This window comes from Malus sylvestris, chromosome 5 (genome assembly GCF_916048215.2).
Source record: "Malus sylvestris chromosome 5, drMalSylv7.2, whole genome shotgun sequence".
Taxonomy (NCBI): Eukaryota; Viridiplantae; Streptophyta; class Magnoliopsida; order Rosales; family Rosaceae; genus Malus; species Malus sylvestris.
The window spans coordinates 3,708,909-3,728,456 of record NC_062264.1 but is presented as its reverse complement, the minus strand read 5'-3'; the positions used below and the strand labels follow the sequence as shown (position 1 = coordinate 3,728,456).

Below are 19,548 nucleotides of genomic sequence, written 5' to 3'. Positions count from 1 at the left end.
CTTCGTCGGTGTGCATCCGGTATGCCATGGTGGACTCAAAGAGGTTAAGGTGTTTAATCGGGTCCTCCTTTCCAGTATAGAGTTGCAAGCCAAACTTCTGCTTTGTCTTTACTTGTAGAGGGTGTCGATGATCCTCCTTATAAGAGGGCCATGCCTAGGTTGGTTCCAATCAGGTATCTCAGTTTGTCGTTCGATCTTCAACTTGTTTACTTCTTTAAGAAGTTGTAGGACAAAAGGGTCCTGAGTGGAGTCATGTACCACTGGAGCTTTCTTTCGTAAATCTCCATCTCCTCTTGGAAGTAGGAAGGTTTGATCAAGAGCATGTGATTTTTCCTTAGACTCGCCGTTCTGACTTTCAAGGTATGTCTGTCGAAACATCTCTGAGTCCCCTATACCTTCGTGTTTCTCTAGGACTTGTTGCCCCTTCCCCAAATTGGTAGCCAGCCTGGGACGTGGGAGGGGACCGAGTCTTTCAGAAACCCTTAGGTCATTGATCTTCGAGCTTATGTGGAGGGGATTCTCTCGACGTTGCTTTAGGAAGTATCGGCAGTCACGATAAACGGCTTTCGATCCTTCCAACCTTTCTGCAAGGAGGTGTCTTCCTCCATTTCTCCTGCTTTGGGTCGAAGCAGCTGAGTTAAGAGAAGTATCATGTTGATCAATGTTTTGATGATTAGCTCGCTCCTCATCAGGGATACCCATGTCGAAGGAAGGTGACCCTCCTTGTTGGGAGGCATCTAGATGATGGCTGATGTCCACAAGGGTAACACATTCACGTGTTTGAGTAAACCTAGTTTCGTGGAGCATCTCAAAGAGCTTCTCATACTACTCTTGGAGAACCTCATTCTTCATTGCTATCTTGTTGTTTTGAGATTCTATCTCATCGACTTTAGCTTGAAGAGCAACCCTCTTTCCTTCCTTTTTTTGTTGCTTCGCACTAGGTGCAAGAGGGGTGTCATTCTGTATGTTGTGGCTTCCTTCGCTCCCTATGTTGGAGAAGGATGCCTGGTCAAAAGAGAGTGTACGAATGGTGGAAACCAACTTAGCAAAGCTGAAGAGAGTGAGAATAAGTGTCGTTCCCACAGACGGCGCCAAATGTTAATGCACAAAATCGGAGGGGATTTTGGTATAATAGAAAGTGTTAAGTTTGTGACCTTCGCTAGATTGCTCCAGTCACTAGTATGGATAAGTATGTAAATGGATAGAGATAGGGAAACAAACATAAGATGTACGTGGTTCACTCAGATTGGCTACGTCCACGAAGTAGAGGAGTTCTCATTAATTGTGAAGGATTTACACAAGTACATAGGTTCAAGCTCTCCTTTAGTGAGTACAAGTGAATGATTTAGTACAAATGACATTAGGAAATATTGTGAGAGAATGATCTCTATTTATAGAAGAGAATTTCTAGTTTCATTCTGACATTGACACGTGTCGTGTTGTGATTGGCTTCTGATGTTAACACTTGTCGCGTTATGATTGGCTTCTGATGTCGACATGTGTCGTGTTGTGATTGGCCTCCTGGTTGGAGGGAAACTCTTCTGGGTCCTTGACGGTATAACATTGACCGGTGCTCAGTAGTTTCGGGATTGGTCAAGTATGGTACAAATAAATATAACGACTAGCTGTTGTAGCTAGCCGTTGGGTTTTTTTTTTTTTTTAATTTAAACATTTCTTTTCTTCTATAAATATGGTGAAGTTCTTTCAATTCTTCACTTCAATATTTCCTTCTTCAATATTTCCTTCTTCAATATTTCCTTCAATATATTTCTCAATATTTCCTTCAATATATTTTCCAATATTTCCTTCATCTATAATATTTGTTTCAATTTTTCAATAATTTCCTTCAATATTTTTTCAATAATTTCCTTTGAATTTAAGTTGTAGTTTATAAATAATAAATTATGTTTGGCCCTCGGTTGGAAACGGTTTTTTGTGAAAGGGCTAAAACGAGCCATTTGGCCCTCGATTGGAGACAGAGGCAAATATGGCCCTGTACTGTTCATTAAAATATTAATATCTTGGAGAATTTTGGAAGGCCAGAGGGCTAAAACGAGCCCTCTAGCCAGCCATCGGTTGGAGATGGCCTTACATCAAGAGATTAGTATTTTATGGAAGACAAAAGTTTTATTAAACCTTTTTTTACCCACTCACAACTTTCTATTTTATGCTCTTATGGCTGGATTTATGTGGCGAGTGAGGGTTCTCCAGCCAATCAATGTAGGAATTCTTATTCCTATAGTTTGTAGCATTATCCATTTTACCTAGGATGTGAATACTCACTTTTACTACACTTGCATTGTGCTCTGACATTACATACTCTATAATACGGGTTCATCCGCACTGCGCGCACTCTCACTATTAGTTTTAATTAGTATTAAACTTTGGTTTTAAATATTTATTCATACTTTTTACACATAATTTATCATTTATAGCTTCGTTAATTTTCAGGCGTCGGTTAGCACGCTTCAATTTTGGGTATCCTCCTGGATATCCGGATAGGTGTTTACCACCTTGCTTCCTAAAATTGGCACGAGTTAGAGTTCATTATCAGTAGAAATTTAGGATAACAAATTACTATACTAGCAAACTACTCAAATTGCATGCAACCAAAACCTAACAAATAAATTATAATTTAGTTAAAGGCCTTACAATCCAAAATGAAATAAATTATTGTGTAAACAATTTATTCGTTTTCTGATTAGATGTTTCGGCTGATATTTTAGTAGAATCATTTTTATTTATTTTGCATGTCTTTTGGGTTGAGTAAGCGTATGGACTGAAATTTTTAATGGTTGGATTCTATGCATTTGGGCTTAAAATTGTCCATTTATTGATTTGTGTCCCTTTGGCCAATAATTAAATAATTGTGATATTTTAAGTAAGGATTATTGTTTCCATGATGTTCTAAAGTAGCTTGTAATATAAGTTCTTAATTTATCTTCAAGGATGGAAAGTTAGTCCCAATAAGCAATTATAACCTAATCAAGTAGGATTATTCCAAGAAGGGAAATCTATTCAACACAAATCCCTTATGGGAAGAGTTTGGAATTTATTAAGAGTAATTTTAAAAGAATGGAAAGTTATTCAACCCAAATCCCTAATGGAAAAGAGTTTGGAAGTTATTGAGAAAGTAATTATGCAAGAGTGGAAAGCTATTCAAGGGAGATTTTTTATGGAATGCATATCTACACTAGGATGCTTCTAACCTAACATTCATTTCATGGAAGAAAAATTTAGATTTAGTCCCTCAATTTTTACTCTAGCCTGGAATTGGTTCCTCAATCAAAAGCTTGTCAATCAAGATCCCTGAAGTTAATAAAACTTGCAGCATTGATCCTTGCCGTTAACATGGATTTGAAAAACCACCCAATTGATCGAGGATTTACTTTTATAGGATAACTCTCGTGCTTAGTTTTGGTGTATGATGTTTTTTTTTTTCTCCTTCTGTTATAGATTGGGTTGAAAGATCCGACAAGTTTTTATACGCAAACCCATTATTTGTATCTTGTACGATGTCTTTTTTTTTTTTTTTTTTTTTTTTATCAATTTGATAAATATAACACATTTCTCTTAAAAGGATAGAGTTTAACTTACCGCTCAACAAATAGTGTTAATTAAAGGATTATGCATTGCTCACTTCACATGGTTACATTCAATTATTTGTATCTTGTACGATGTCTCTATTTATCAATTTGATGAATATAACACATTTCTCTTAAAATGTAGTTTTTTGTTGCATTCAAATGTTAGTATGTAACTCAACAAATATTGCACACGTAAACGTAGTTACATTTATTATAACAGATGTAGTTTTTCTACGTCTAAGACTCTAAATTCTTCTTTCATGAAATTTAAATTAGTTTGAAGTAGAATATAGATAATATCTTATCAAGAGAGCATTCCTTTGCCTAATGAGAATAATAATGGTAAAAAATAAATAAAAATAAATCACACAAAAAAAGTTACAAATATTTGCAGTTCAAGTACACAACTTCAACTTCTTTCTCAACCTACACCACAGGCATGGCGTTTGTGATATAAATACAACTAAAATGGCCCCCCTTCTCTCCACTTGCTACTCAGCAGCTGCTGCTTCTCCAGGTCCACCCTACCACCCAAAACCAAAACCAAAACCAAAAGCACTTTTCTCACTTTTACCAACCTTCTCCCTTCTCCTCCTTTGCTTTCAACAACCTGAACTCCGGCCACCGCCCTCCGCCACCACTTGCCACCTCAAACCGAAAAAAAGGACCAAAAGACAAAAAAAATGGATTCCAACAACATCAACAACTTCGGCGCTGCTTCCAGACCGTCCCCGACATCATCGACTGACATGGAGCAGATGTCGGAGACCCCTCAGCGCGGGTCCCACCACCGCCGGGCCCACTCCGACACCTCCTTCCGCATCCCCAACTTCGACGACCTCCTCCTCTTCGACCCTTCCGACCTCGACCTCTCCTGCCTCCCCTCCCCAACCCTCCTGCCACGTGGCGGCAACAGCAGCAACAACAACATCCCCATGTCCCTCGACTCCGACGACTCCTCGGAGGGCCAACCACCCAACCCCTTCTCCTCCACCCCCAAGCCTGCCGCTTCCTCCGGCTCCACGGCCACCGCTGCCCACCTCCGGAGCCTCTCCGTCGATTCCGACTTCTTCGACGGCCTGGGCCTGGGGGATTCCGGCAGGGAAGTGAGCGGGGGGCAGAGGTCTGGGTCCCACCACAGGCACAGCAGCTCGATGGACGGCTCGTCTTTCGATGCGGACTCGTCGGTGATGACGCTGAACGGCTTCAAGAAGTCCGTTGCTCCTGAGAGACTTGCTGAGCTCTCTCTGATTGACCCTAAGAGAGCCAAAAGGTTGCCCCTTTTCCTCTACTGGATCATGTTTTTGCTTTCTGCTGTTTTTTTTAGGGTTTTTTACTCTGCAAATTTCGATCAAATTGCTTGCAATTGAATTATTTTGTAATTATCGTAAATAAATTGGTATTTCTATTCTCCAAATTTTTTGTTAGAAATTACATTTGCTTAAATTTTGTGGTTGAAGTTTGTGTTGGGAAAGGAAAGATTTTTCAAGTTTTATCTTTATTTGTGTGTGTTTGTAGAATTTTTGGGCTATTTTTGTGGATATTATTTAATTAAATGAGAAATTGATGCTTTATAATTATTTGGTTTTGTAGGATATTAGCTAATAGGCAATCGGCTGCGAGGTCAAAGGAGAGGAAGGTGAGGTATACGAATGAGCTGGAGAGGAAGGTGCAGACGCTTCAGACGGAAGCAACCACCCTCTCAGCACAGGTCACTCTGTTACAGGTATAATACCTAAGACCTTGACTTTTGTAGCTTTGTAGTATGAGAAGTATCATTTGGGCAAGACTTTTTCGGTACTACATGCTAAACCAATGGATCCCACAGCTTGGCTTGTTATGAAACGGATATTTTACGCATGGTCGTTGCAAAAATGGTATTTTCTGCTTTGCTATTTTTGCCATGAAGTTATTTTCATTGTTTATTTGTGTCTGGTTTGGTTTGGGTGCATGGTTGATTTGATAATGTTTTGGTGTGATTTTGGAATGATCCAGGATACAAAAATGAGCCATTCTTGTTTTTAGAATGTGATTTGTTTAAGTGATAGTTTAACTTTGATCAATCCTTATTTTGGTATGATTTTGAACTTACATTGACAACCCAAGAAGGAAAGGTACACTGTGCACTTTAATAATGTGTGTTCATTGAGTTTCAGTGGTGGTAAGTTGCTTATGTTAAAATCTACGTCATTGCATGCTTCCATGTAATTATCTTTCCAATAAACCCTAAGCTTGACATGCTTAATCCTAACATGCAAAGAAACTTATTTTTTAATCATGTGTTCATGGTGCGAATAATCACCTACAAGAACCACCATTACATGCTAACTATTTGTGTATGCTGTTGCCACGGTTGTTAATTTTTTTGTGTTTTCTCTCTTTTTGGGTGTCTGCTTCTGATTGCATTATATTTTGGTGTATCCAAAATGGAACCGGCTACATATTTAGAAGGATGTAAATAGGGAGACATTATTAAGGGAAAACGGTGTTATAACCTACAACAAGTACTTTACTTTAAAGTTTAAACCAGGATTCACTTTTCTGTTGAAGGATGTTAAACATCTTTAGTTACCGGAAACCCGAGTTCTTGTGGTTCATTAATCAAGTTGGGAATAAGGTAAGTGCATTGGCCTGTTCTCTCTGCAAGTCTTTTCAACTAGTGAGCTGTATCCAACTCATATCCAGACCTAACAGGCCTCTATATTAGATGATGCAGGCTTCCTTGGTAGGTTTCTTAAACGATTCAAAGCTTAATATTAGAACGTAGGTTCCAGGAACATAAGAAACTTTGTCACCAATGGCATGGTATTGAACCATGAATGCAGTAATAGATGCATACTAGCCGAGGAGAATTGAAAAGTCATAAGTTACAATCACACTTGAGCCCTCGTAGATGTCTTGGGATGTTTTTCTTAATTTGTTTGATTGGGAAGAAAGCAAACAAGCTTGCCACAGTTCAACAGCATTTTAAGGGTCGTTGTCTGGTTTTGGACCCTTGCTTTTTGCAGAGTTTAAAACTAAGCTGTTTTTAAAGGGACTTTGTTGTGTGACCTTGTAACACACAGCAAGTTTGTATAGCACATAGTTCAGGTAATTCAGATGTCTCAGTTTAGGATTTTTGTCGGAGTGTCAGATCCGATATCAAAGTGATTTTTTTTTTCTTTTTCCCTAAATACAGGTGAATGTTTTTAGTTTAACACCTAACAATATCTTGGCATCCTTATTGGTCGATTTAGCAGGGAGAAAGGGTACTAACCAAGATGGTCAAATTTGACATTTTCTTGAATTATATATTCTTCTACAAATTAGCCATTGTCACCATGGTTCCTGAAGATGCAGTAAATGATATGCGTGTTTGTGCGGCTGTCTAAATGATGGAAATTTGTATCTGCTATTGCTTTAGTTTTCCATGTGTAGAAAAGTAGGTAATCTTGCATTTTTCGTCGTCTCTATTATTTAGTATTTACATGTGCTGTATTCTTTGGTTACGGGAACTATTCATATCTACTTTGATTTGCAAACACTTTGGACATGCCACTTGACTGCATATTTCATGTCTCTGCCCTTTAATAATTGTTTGATTGTTAATGTTAGGTGTTCAATGTTTCTGGTAGTAGCCTCTTATTGTATTCCTACTTCAGCCCTTGTTTCTGTAAATAGTCATAAGTGATTTGATTTCTTCACGAGCTTTAGTAGTTTACCTGTACAACCTTAAAACCAGAGTTTTTCATGTTGTGTCTTCCCAAATTATTATGTTAGTTGGATGTTGGAGTCGACACAAAAAATTAACTAGAAAGGTAAATAAAGCAAAGGTTACAATCACAAAACAAAACGTTGTTGTTGTGCTTATACAACTTATCTATTGTGCAGAGAGACACTACTGTCATAACTGCTGAGAATAAGGAGCTCAAACTTCGCCTACAGGCTCTGGAGCAACAAGCACAGCTTAGAGATGGTATAAATTTCATTTCATAAGATTGTGCTAAATTTTAACCATCAGTTCTTTTAAAATTATGTTATAGTTTCCGTTTGCTTTATTTTACACATACAGCTTTGAATGAGAAACTTAAGGAGGAAGTGCAGCGGCTTAAGATTGAAACCAACCAAATCCCACCCGGGGCTGGGAATGGAAACCCTTTCTACCGAGGGCTTCCCCCTCAATATGGTCAGACCCAGCACCACCAGAACCACAACCAGCAGAACCAGCACCAGCAGCATCACAACCAGAATGTCGCCAATGGGCAGGCTCACCCGAGCTTTATGGACTTCAACGGGAGGGCATAGAAACTCTCGAAGAAGTCATTAACCACAGTTTAGGTATTTCATAATGTTTTTTTGAATTAGAAGAGGGTAGTAAATCTCATCAGATAGCTTCTTGTACAGACTACATACATACAGGTAATGTATATGTATGTGGTACAGGCTGAAGGCTGTGAAGATTGCTGCTCACCAGTACACACAGAACCCCACAGTACCCTGTATCAGTTAATTAAAAACTACAGATCTACTCTTATGTTATTATTTCTAGCGGATTAGAATATCATCTTAGAGTCCAAAACTTACCGGATCACCTTTTTACCGTCGTTGTACTTATCGAACAAGCAACCTCCAGGGTTTAAACGGTTGGCTATGCATTGCTTATAAGTTTATAACACCAAATGTTGCGTTGGTCCCCTTTGCTAAGCAATGTCAATCTGTCTTCCTTCTGTTATGGTTGATTCTGAAATTGTTTATTGATTTTATTTTCTTCTCTTTTTTTGTGGTTTTTTACATTTCCACTTTTTAAGGTTGTCATCGCTGCAAGATATGCTTACAAGTGGCGAGTCTTATCTCATTTCGTCGCCTCTTTAGAAAACATTTCTTGTACATGGGGTGCCACAGTTGCCGTATCCAAGCCTACTACATTATGACGTATAATTCGTTTGGATACCGCCACTGTCATAGCCCGGGTCGGGATGGAACAAAAACACCTTATTTATGGAGCAATCCTTCTCTTCGCCCGGGTGGACTGCCTCCGAGAGTGGCGGTGGGATCGAAGGGTGGGGCGGGTGGGGCGGGTGGGCCATAAACGCCGATGGAGGGTTTTGGGTTTGGTTGTATTGCTGGCAGAGTCTTGACTGTCGGACCTGAGAATTTCTCCATGTATGAGTGGAGGGTAGAAAATAAGGGCAATTTGTTGTGTGATAAAAGGAAGGATAACAATAATTGTGCTTCTTGTCAAAGAAAGAAATTATTTGGTGTTAGTTGATGGCTAAAGAATGATTTGTGTCGTTATCATATGTACTAAGTCCATTAATAATGATGGAGAAGGAGAAATATCACATGCAAGTTAGGTAGGGGTACCTTCTTCTATATTTCATTAACAAAATTCCAATTATATAACTTAGTATATTGTATAATGTACGCAAATTACTAGACAAGAAAACAATTATTACTATTATTATATACAAAAATCATATGTAGATTAGTCACTCATTATGTTATCGTATATAATATAGTACTAGTTATGTTCCTCTCAACCGAGGTTCTAGATTTGATTTCTTTCCACACACTATCCTTTGCATAACTTAAAATAAAAAGCAAGTGGTGAATTGCTCTAGTGGTTAAAATGCCGCTTATATTGACAAAAATATTGCACAATAAATAGACTAGATAATATGTAATATGCATGTGATATGGTTCCGAAGGATGAATTGGATATGGACAGTTCCAATAAGATTTCTTTCTTGAACAAAAATTCATTTTTTATTATTTATTTCATCCTCTATAATGAGATAAACCATAAGACCAATAAGTTGATTCGAGTAATCTTTCTCGATAAAGTCGGTTGATTGGGATAAAGTTGTATCCCTTAGAAACCGTACATGCACCTTTTGATGCATACGGTTCAACAAAAATCACGAAAAAAAAAAAGAATCAATGTGTAGATGTAGATTCTAGCACTTTCTTTTATTTATTTATTTTTCATACATAAAGGATAAATGCACTCTTAGGAATCCTAAAAATGATTGTACTGATGTATCATGCAAATTCTTTTAAATGCAAAAATAAAATAACTTTGTGGTGGAACAAAATATCTCTCATTTCCCCCTCGAATAAATTCTTCCTTTTGGTTTCCAAAGGAATGTTGTTATGTTATCTTGAACAGTGCACTAATTCTTTAAATCTGGTGACATTTTACCGCAGTGTCAAAAAATAAACATGCTCATGCACATTTTTGCAAGTTCAATCTTTTTAAGCCATGGTGCGAGCTAAGAGTATTTAAACCCAGCTCCATCAGTTTAGGTAACCCACTATGCAGTTTGTTACTAGTTGGATTTGGGTTGAGTTCAATTGAGGATTTTTCACAGTAGTGCCCCATAAAATAACAATTTAATCCCTAAAATTTTAAAGACACCGGGGCTGGTTTTATTTATTTTATTTATTTATTTTTGGTGAACTGAAAATCGTATTACCAGGGCAAAAATGGGCTTAAAAATGAGAAATCAATTTCTTTCTCGTATTTAGTAAGTAAAAGAAAAGATATGTAATAAATACTAGTTAGTGTTGGAAAAAGGGGGAAATTCAATATACCTGCAATAACATCACATTCAAAAAAAAATTCCTGGAAATTTATCATATCAAGAATTGAAAATATCAATTTTGACATATTATGTCCAAGTTTCTTTCTCAATTTTATCACATAATCTAACGAGACCTCAATATTATCCTCGTTCTCAATGTGGTTTCTAATGTCATCACTGTATTGAACTTTGTCAAAATTGATAATGTGTGTGACATGTTACCAATATTTTTTTTTTCAAACGCACATCATTGTTGATGTGGTCCTGCCATTTTAAAATCTCAATGCTCACGCAAAAACTTGCAAAATTGACATTAGTGGCCATCTATCAACTTTTCTGCAAAATGGAGCGGAATGTGTAGTACAAGAAACGAGTGTCACGGGCCATATGTTAAAAACAAAGAAATCGCCCAAGACATCATATATCTAAGCCCATAAAGCCTTGTCTTCATGGAAGCTTCTGGAACATCCCGGAAAAATCAAGAACATGGCGGAGCGTTCAAGATAATCTAGGGTATTCCGGAACATTCCACACAAGTGTACAAATTTAAGCCTCACCTAGAACAATCTAGATTAGGCAAGTTGTACCTAGAACTATGCTAGATATTTTTGGATGAAAGTAGGGAATTCTTGAACCCTCCATTGAGAAGGTGACTTAGGCCTATAAATAGGAGGCAAGGCCATTTGGCCAAGGCATCCAAGAGTTGTAAGCAATTGTAAAGTTCTCTTAAGTTTCAATACAAAGCTTCCTTTCTCCCATCATCATCTAAGTGATTTTAGCATTCTCCAAGCTATCTTAGCTTTCTTTGTGATTCGATCCGGGGAAGCGAGGCTTCGAAGGCTTACTTAGCTTGTTCATCGAGGTATTCAAGTCTAAGTGCCGCACGGGCGGAAGGCTTAAAGAGTCATCCCGTGGCAGCTGGTATCAGAGCCTAGCTCGTGAATCACTTGAAGGAAAGTAGGATATGGCAAGTGGAGATGTGGCGTTTTGTAAAGAAGCAGTCGTGAAGCAATTCGTGCAAAGGCCGAGGGAAATCAAGGCTTTGGACTCCAAGGTAATCGACTCCTTTAAACCCAAATCCTATAATGGGAAGAGGGAAGCAAAGGAGTTCGACACATTCGTGTGGAACGTGGAGCAATACTTCAAGTACCTGAAGCTTGAAGTTGACGAGTCCAAAATCTCAACGGCAACCATGTTCTTAGCTGACAATGCCCTTATGTGGTGGCGTCGCCGGAGCATGGAGATTGAGCAAGGTACGTTCTCCCTCACCACTTGGGATGAATTTAAGAAAGATCTTATGTTGCACTTCTATCCCCAAAATGCCAAGTACGAAGCCAAGGAGAAACTAAGGTGGCTCAAGCAAACGGGGAGCGTCAAAGACTATGTCAACGCATTCGTGAGCTTGTTATTCGAGGTGCCCAACATGTTAGAGGAAGACAAGCTCATGTACTTCATGAGTGGACTGCAAAATTGGGCAAAACTCGAACTACAAAGGAGACACGTGCAAACATTGTCTGATGCCATTGCCGCCGCCGAATCCTTGATTGAGTTTAAATCAAGCCACCAAGGTGATTCCAAGTCCACGGGGAAGAGGGGTAACCATGAGAGAAGTGGGGGAGAACATAAGCCGAAGGATAAGGCCGAGACAAGCAAACCGAAGGAGAAGAAAGCCGATAAGCATGACAAAAGCAAGGGTAAGTCTTGGCAACCCACTTGTTACCTATGCGACGGCCCTCACATTATGCGAGATTGCCCACAAAAGAAGGCCCTTAAGGCCATGGCTTTCAAGAAGGACAAGGCCGAGGAGAGTAACGATGCAAGTATGGGATGCATCCGTCTACTGAATGCCATCCAGACAACCCTCCCACAACCTAAGGCTCAAGTTGGGGGAGGATCATTGTTCGTCGACGTCAAGACTGGTGACAAGACGACGCGTGTGTTGGTGGACACGGGAGCAACCCACAACTTCATGACGTCGGAGGAAGCCACAAGGCTTGGCCTCCGAGTCACAAAGGAGCCCGGTAGCGTGAAGACGGTAAATTCCGCTGCCACCCCCATTGTTGGAGTTGCGCGCAATGTACAAGTAGACATTGGCACATGGAAGGGAAAGATCGACTTCACCGTAGTCAAGATGGACGACTATGGCGTAGTCATTGGGTTAGAGTTCATGGACAAGGTACGAGCCTTTCCCATTCCCTTCTACAATATTTTTTGTATCCTGGCCGACGGAAGACAACCTTGCCTGGTGCCATTGGAAAGGCAAGCCAAGAAGTGTACCCAACACTTGTCGGCAATTCAATTTGCCAAGTCTTGGAAGAAAGGCGAGGCCACATTTCTTGCAACCCTAATGTTGAATGAAGGGGAAGAGAAGTACGGGCCTTTGCCGAAACAAGTGGAAGACGTCCTTGTGGAGTTTGCGGACGTGATGCCTAAGGAATTACCAAAGAAGTTGCCACCAAGGAGAGAGGTCGACCATGCGATTGAATTGGAGCCTGGTGCTAAGCCTCCCTCCAAATCACCTTATAGGATGTCGCCACCCGAGTTGGAGGAATTGAGGAAGCAACTCAACGAGCTACTTGATGCTGGCTACATCCAACCCTCCAAGTCCCCATATAGTGCACCCGTCTTGTTCCAACGCAAGAAAGAAGGTAGCCTAAGGTTGTGCATCGACTATAGAGCATTGAACAAGATTACCATCAAGAACAAGTACCCACTTCCGTTGATCACCGACTTATTCGATCAACTTGGTGAAGCAAGGTACTTCACAAAGTTAGATCTTCGATCGGGATACTACCAAGTGAGGATAGCCCCTGGAGACGAATCGAAGACGGCGATGGTGACCAGATATGGATCATTCGAGTATAAAGTCATGCCATTTAGTCTGACCAATGCCCCTGCAACATTCTGCACATTGATGAACAAGGTATTCCATCCTTATCTTGACAAGTTTGTCGTAGTTTACATTGATGATATCGTTGTCTATAGCAAGACATTGGAGGAGCACGTCAAGCACTTGCGCATAGTGTTCAATACCCTTCGGGAGCATGAACTCTATGTCAAGAAGGAGAAATGCTCCTTTGCCACAAACGAAGTAGAATTTCTTGGCCACAAGATAAAGGAGGGGAAACTTATGATGGAAAAAGGCAAGATCAAGGCCATTCAAGAGTGGGAACCGCCGACCAAGGTACCAACACTACGATCCTTTTTGGGGCTAGCCAACTACTATCGGAGATTCATTAAAGGGTATTCAACCATAGCGGCACCCTTAACAGACCTTCTTAAGAAGAACAAGGCATGGGAATGGACGGACCGATGTCAATAGGCCTTTGAGAGGTTGAAGAAGGCCCTAATGGAGGAGCCTGTACTAAGGTTGCCCGACCTTAGTAAGCCATTCGAGTTGCACACTGATGCTTCCGACTTTGCCATAGGAGGAGTGTTGATGCAAGAGGGACATCCGATAGCCTATGAAAGTCGCAAGCTAAACAATGCCGAGAAGAGGTACACGACCCATGAAAAGGAGATGACCGCCATCGTCCATTGCCTTAGAGTTTGGAGGCATTACTTGCTTGGTACCCCATTCATCATCAAGACGGACAACGTTGCCACTAGTTACTTTCAAACCCAACAAAAGCTCACACCTAAGCAAGCAAGGTGGCAAGAGTTCTTAGCGGAGTTTGATTACAAGCTAGAGTACAAGCAAGGAAAGGAGAACGTGGTGGCCGATGCTCTAAGTAGACGAGTAGAGTTAATGGCTACGGTACTCAAGCCGCAAAGCCATCTCTTGGGCCGTGTCCGAGAAGGTTTATCACATGACGTCCAAGCCAAGAACATTGTGGAGTTTGTCAAGGATGGGAAGACAAGAAGGTTTTGGCTTGAGGACGGCTTGCTATACACCAAGGGCAAGCGAATCTACGTCCCAAAATGGGGAAGCTTAAGGAAAGAAATCCTTAAGGAGTGCCATGACTCAATGTGGGCAGGACATCCTAGCACTCACCGCACGTTGGCTTTGGTGAGCGATGCTTATTATTGGCCACAAATGCGGGATGATGTAGATTCATACGTGAAGACTTGTCTTGTGTGCCAACAAGACAAAGGGGAACAAAGGCAACCGGGAGGACTGTTGGAACCGCTTCCCACCCCATCAAGACCATGGGAGTGTTTAACCATGGATTTCATCACACATTTGCCCAAGTCTGATGGATGTGGATCTATCTTCGTCGTGGTCGATAGATTCACCAAGTATGCCACTTTCATACCCGCACCTGTGGAGTGCACAGCCGAAGTAGCTGCACGCTTGTTTCTAAAGCACATGGTGAAGTATTGGGGTGTTCCGAGGAGCATAGTCAGTGATCAAGATGCTCGCTTAACGGGTAGATTTTGGAAGGAGCTTTTCAAACTACTTGGCTCAAAGTTAGACTTCTCCACAGCTTTTCATCCCCAAACTGATGGACAAACGGAGCGGGTTAATGCATTGTTGGAGACTTATTTGCGGCACTATGTTAGTGCCAATCAACGAGATTAGGCTAAGTTACTTGATGTTGCCCAATTCTCTTATAACTTGCAACGTTCGGAGTCGACGGGGAAAAGTCCATTCGAGTTGGCTATAGGGCAACAACCCTTGACCCCGAACACGGTCATGACTGGCTACACGGGGAATAGTCCAGTCGCTTTCAAAACCGCTAAGGAGTGGCAATTAGCCCACGAACTTGCTCGAGCTCATTTGGAGAAGGCTTCAAAGAAGATGAAGAAATGGGCGGATCGCAAGCGAAGGAATGTGGAGTTCCAAACTGGCGACCAAGTCTTTGTGAAGCTCAATGCGTCCCAACACAAGAGTACTCGTGGCTTGCATAAGAGCTTGTTGCGGAAATATGAGGGACCATTCCCTATCATTAAGAAGGTTGGCAAAGCCGCGTATGTTGTGGAACTCCCACCCCTCCTCAAGTTTCACCCGGTGTTCCATGTGAGCAACTTGAAGCCTTATCATGCAGACGATGAGGAACCAAGCCGAGGTGAGTCTCATCGAGCACCCCCTTTGATGACGGAGGCATTTGACAAAGAAGCGGAGAGCATTGAAGCCAAGCGTGTCGTGGTGCGACCAAGACAGCCAAAGCATGTGGAGTACTTTGTCAAATGGAAGGGGCTACCATACTCCGAAGCAACATGGGAGAAAGAGACGTCCTTATGGCAATATAAGGACTTGATTCAGACATTCGAGAGGCAAGAGTCGACGAGGACGTCGACGGCTTAAGTGGGGGAGGATGTCACGGGCCATATGTTAAAAACAAAGAAATCGCCCAAGACATCATATATCTAAGCCCATAAAGCCTTGTCTTCATGGAAGCTTCTGGAACATCCCGGAAAAATCAAGAACATGGCGGAGCGTTCAAGATAATCTAGGGTATTCCGGAACATTCCACACAAGTGTACAAATTTAAGCCTCACCTAGAACAATCTAGATTAGGCAAGTTGTATCTAGAACTATGCTAGATATTTTTGGATGAAAGTAGGGAATTCTAGAACCCTCCATTGAGGAGGTGACTTAGGCCTATAAATAGGAGGCAAGGCCATTTGGCCAAGGCATCCAAGAGTTGTAAGCAATTGTAAAGTTCTCTTAAGTTTCAATACAAAGCTTCCTTTCTCCCATCATCATCTAAGTGATTTTAGCATTCTCCAAGCTATCTTAGCTTTCTTTGTGATTCGATCCGGGGAAGCGAGGTTTCGAAGGCTTACTTAGCTTGTTCATCGAGGTATTCAAGTCTAAGTGCCGCACGGGCGGAAGGCTTAAAGAGTCATCCCGTGACACGAGGATGGCATGAAGCGATTTTGAGATTGGAAGACCAAATTAACAAGTTTTGCATAGTTCAACATTATTTTTACGATCATTCTGGTTTGCTTGTGTTTTACGGATTGGTAGTGATTCTCACACTCTCACTTTTTTCTTTTGCACCTCATCATATTTTTGCTCAATCATTCTTTTTTACTTTATTAAATTTTACATGTGATTTAATATTCTAATGAATAGGACGTTGAATTTTTACTAATATGTTTCGAATTCAAAGCAACTCCTCTAAATTATTGTTATGGGCCATATTTTAATTGTTTTGTGCAGTTCTTTTGGGCTTCTAGGAAATCATCTTCAAATCCCCAAAAAGATTATAATTTTCTTCAAAATTTATTTTTTTGAAGTTCTCAATATAAAATAAGAACAGTTTTGAATCCTAAACATTTCTTACCGTTTTTCTTCTCTCAATTTGTTACGGACCATATTTTACTTGAATTGTGCAGTTCTTTGGGCTTCTAGGAAAATCATCTTCAAATCACCAAAATGATTATAATTTCTTCAATTTTTTTTATTTCTCAAAATAAAATAAGAAAAGTTTTGAATCCTAAACATTTCCGTTTAATTCTACCTGCAATTAATTAGCGTTCGGCGATGAAGCTTCTCCGTTCAAATCCATGGCGTGGCACTGCCATTTCTAGGGTTTTTGGTTCCCTGAACTACTCAACCAATACTCTGGCCTCCTCCTCCACCACATCTCCCACATTTTAGTCTCTGCACCATAGGATTCTGTTCTATAAGGGTGCGTTTGGTACGCAGACGGGACGGAATGAAGGTGTAATTTTTGAAAAAGATATGGGGTATATTTGTCTTAAAATGGTAAAACATTGTGTTCCACAGACGTGGAACAAACCCGTTCCAGGGGCAGGTGGGACGCAAAAACACCTAAAATCTGTCCCGTGGAACAGCCCGTTCCACCCATTTTTGGCGCACCAAACGCAACGGAACGCCTCGTCCCGTTCCATCTCGTCCCGTCCCACGTACCAAACGCACCCTAAAGGCCCGAGGGTTTCCGTTCTCCCTGTACTCCATCAATGGCTGAAAGAAGGGATAGACGTGGAGCAGTCAGAGCTTCGAGATTTCATCAGTAAGCTCCGTCAGTCCCGCTGCTACAACCTCGCCCTGGAGATCTCAGAGTGGATGGGCGACGAAATGAATTTCGATTTGCACCCTGGAGACATTGCGATTCGGCTGGATTTGATCTCGAGAGTCCACGGAAACGAACGAGCCGAGAGGTATTTCGATTGCATTCCCAATGAATTAAGAGTTGTTAAAGTGTACGGTTCTCTCTTGTTATCCTATGTAGAGCATAAATGTTTGGAAAAAGCCGAAGCTCTTTTCGAAAAGATGAAGGATTTGGAGTTTGTGAAAAGGCCATTTACTTATAATGTAATGATGAATCTGTATACTGAGGTGGGAAAATATGGAAAGGTTGATATCTTAGTGAACGAGATGGAGGAGAAGGGCATTGAGTATGATATTAGGACGTTGAACAACCGGTTGCATTCGTATGCAGCCACTTCGGATGTAGGCCGAATGGAGAAGCTTTTGATGAAGATGGAAGCTGATCCGACGGTTATTGTGGACTGGCATGCTTATGCTGTTGCGGCAGACGCTTTCTTGAAGGCTGGAGAATTGGAGAAGACATCGGCATTGCTGAGGAAATCGGAGCGACTCATTACAAGTAAAACAAGAAAGTCTGGTTACGAATTCTTGATGACTTCACATGCTGCTGTTGGTAATAAGCACGAGGTTTATCGAATTTGGGAATTGTACAAAGATGTCGTAGGATTCTACAATAGTGGGTATCGCTGTATGATAAGTTCGTTGGTGAAATTGGATGACATTGAAGGTGCTGAAAAAATTGTGGAGGAATGGGAATGTGGAAACAAACTATTTGACATTCAAACACCCAACTTGTTAATGAATGCTTACTGCAAGAAAGGTCTTTTGGAGAAGGCCAGATCATACGCAAAGAAGTTTTCAGAGGGCGGGAAGGAGGATTGTAGAACTTGGGGCATATTGGCTACTGGATATCATATGAATGGTCAGATGGCAGAGGCAGTGGAAACATTGAAAACGGCAGCAAGCTTGGCATGTCGACCAGGGTGGAAGTTTGATCGTTCAACTGTGTCTGCATGTTTTGATTACTTGAGAGAGAAGGGGGATGTGGAAGCAGCACATGAATTGTTGAGATTGTTCAGAGAAATGGGTCATCTTCCAACAGATTTGTTTGATAAAATTGGAAGTTATATGGATGGTGGTGAACCTCCTATGGAAAGGATTGATAAAGTTCAGGATCGCGGGATGGATTCGACAGTTTAGCTCAACAATGTGGTAGCAGCCAAATATGTGTTACGTCTGAAGGGTAGTGTGTCTTGTTTTGGTGGTGTCGCGGCTGCACTGTGTGAGGGCTACCAGCTGCAGATTATGCTCTAGCTATTGTGAGTAAGCTTAAAAGTTGTGCTTCTAAATCTGCTTTCGTGGTTTCACTTTATGCATTGACAGTTTTGTGTTTATTACCTTCCATATGCACTTCACGTAAATGTTTCGTAGTTCAGTAATGTTTATTGATGCGAAAATAGGAGCACGAAATTCACACGAGCCTTTTATATTACTTAAGGATTGTATTCGATTATCCTTATGACCGAACAAGGCGCAGCTTGCTTACTTCTCGAGCGATAGTTTTATGATCCCGACAAGAGTTTTTGAGGAAGTTATGCCTGAGTGTCGAAGAGCCTCACGCCGAGAAGGCCGATGGATAATAAGATAGAGCTGGAACCGGAGGTTTCATTTTGCCACTGTATTTTGTTCAACCTTTACAACAGTCACGTAACCAGCGTATGACGATGTAACTTGCATGAGTTTTGAAGCGTTGCAAACTCATTCTTGAAATTTCAATTAATTAAAAGAAATTTGATGATTCATTGTGATGTTGTAACTTGTTATTATGACAGCGGATTTTTTTTTAGAGATGATAACAAAAAATATAATCAGTTCTAATTATGATATTTGCAATTTTGCACGATAAAGTAAAGTGACAAGTAGAAGGCAAGTGGCTTATAGCTCAATTTATTAAGCATATTCACTTTTAAAATCGAGATCTTCTGTTTGAATCTCCTCTCTGTAGTTTAATATAGATATTTTATTGTTTGTAAAAGGAAAAGTGACAAGTAGAGGGAAAAAGAAAATGAGGAAGTATTATCTTAAAAAAATAAAAGGCTTATTTTTTGTTATGGCACTTGTACCCTTCACCAAATCTCACTTTACTTCTTCCTCTTTATTTTGTCTCATTTTACCACCTACACTCTTCTTTCGTGTCCCACTTTACCTACTTCACTCTATATTGTCTCACTTTAACACATGTACTCTTTATCAATAACTCAATTTACCCTATGTCGTCGTATAAGTTAAGACAATTGTTCATTGTGCTTATATGGAAAGGACAATTTTGTCTTTTCAACCATGTTGGTTTTGTGGCATGTGACATGGCATGTTACTGTAACTCATGGGTAATGGGAGGTGAGTTAAATTCAAACTAGGATTTGATTCCTCCATA

General features: G+C 40.6%; 1 protein-coding gene and 1 pseudogene across 4 annotated transcripts; both read left to right on the top strand.

Moving 5' to 3' along the window:
* The first annotated feature begins 4,040 nt into the window (after window positions 1-4,040).
* LOC126621903 (transcription factor VIP1-like) lies at window positions 4,041-8,298 on the top strand (annotated as a pseudogene).
* A 7,656-nt stretch (window positions 8,299-15,954) lies between these two features.
* Window positions 15,955-18,916, top strand: LOC126621905 (pentatricopeptide repeat-containing protein At2g20710, mitochondrial-like). 4 transcript variants are annotated; one of them, XR_007623217.1, is made up of 3 exons: window positions 15,955-16,731; window positions 16,990-18,433; window positions 18,575-18,916. XR_007623217.1 is itself a non-coding variant. In XM_050290523.1 (2 exons), the coding sequence occupies exon 2, from the start codon at window positions 17,130-17,132 to the stop codon at window positions 18,312-18,314; it is 1,185 nt and encodes a 394-aa protein (XP_050146480.1). In that variant the 5' UTR covers window positions 15,955-16,731; window positions 16,990-17,129; the 3' UTR covers window positions 18,315-18,916. The 4 variants fall into 4 exon arrangements, 1 of the variants encoding a protein (XP_050146480.1); XR_007623219.1 differs by having other exon boundaries at window positions 18,551-18,916; XR_007623218.1 differs by having other exon boundaries at window positions 16,990-18,452; window positions 18,551-18,916.
* The last annotated feature ends 632 nt before the right edge of the window (window positions 18,917-19,548 follow it).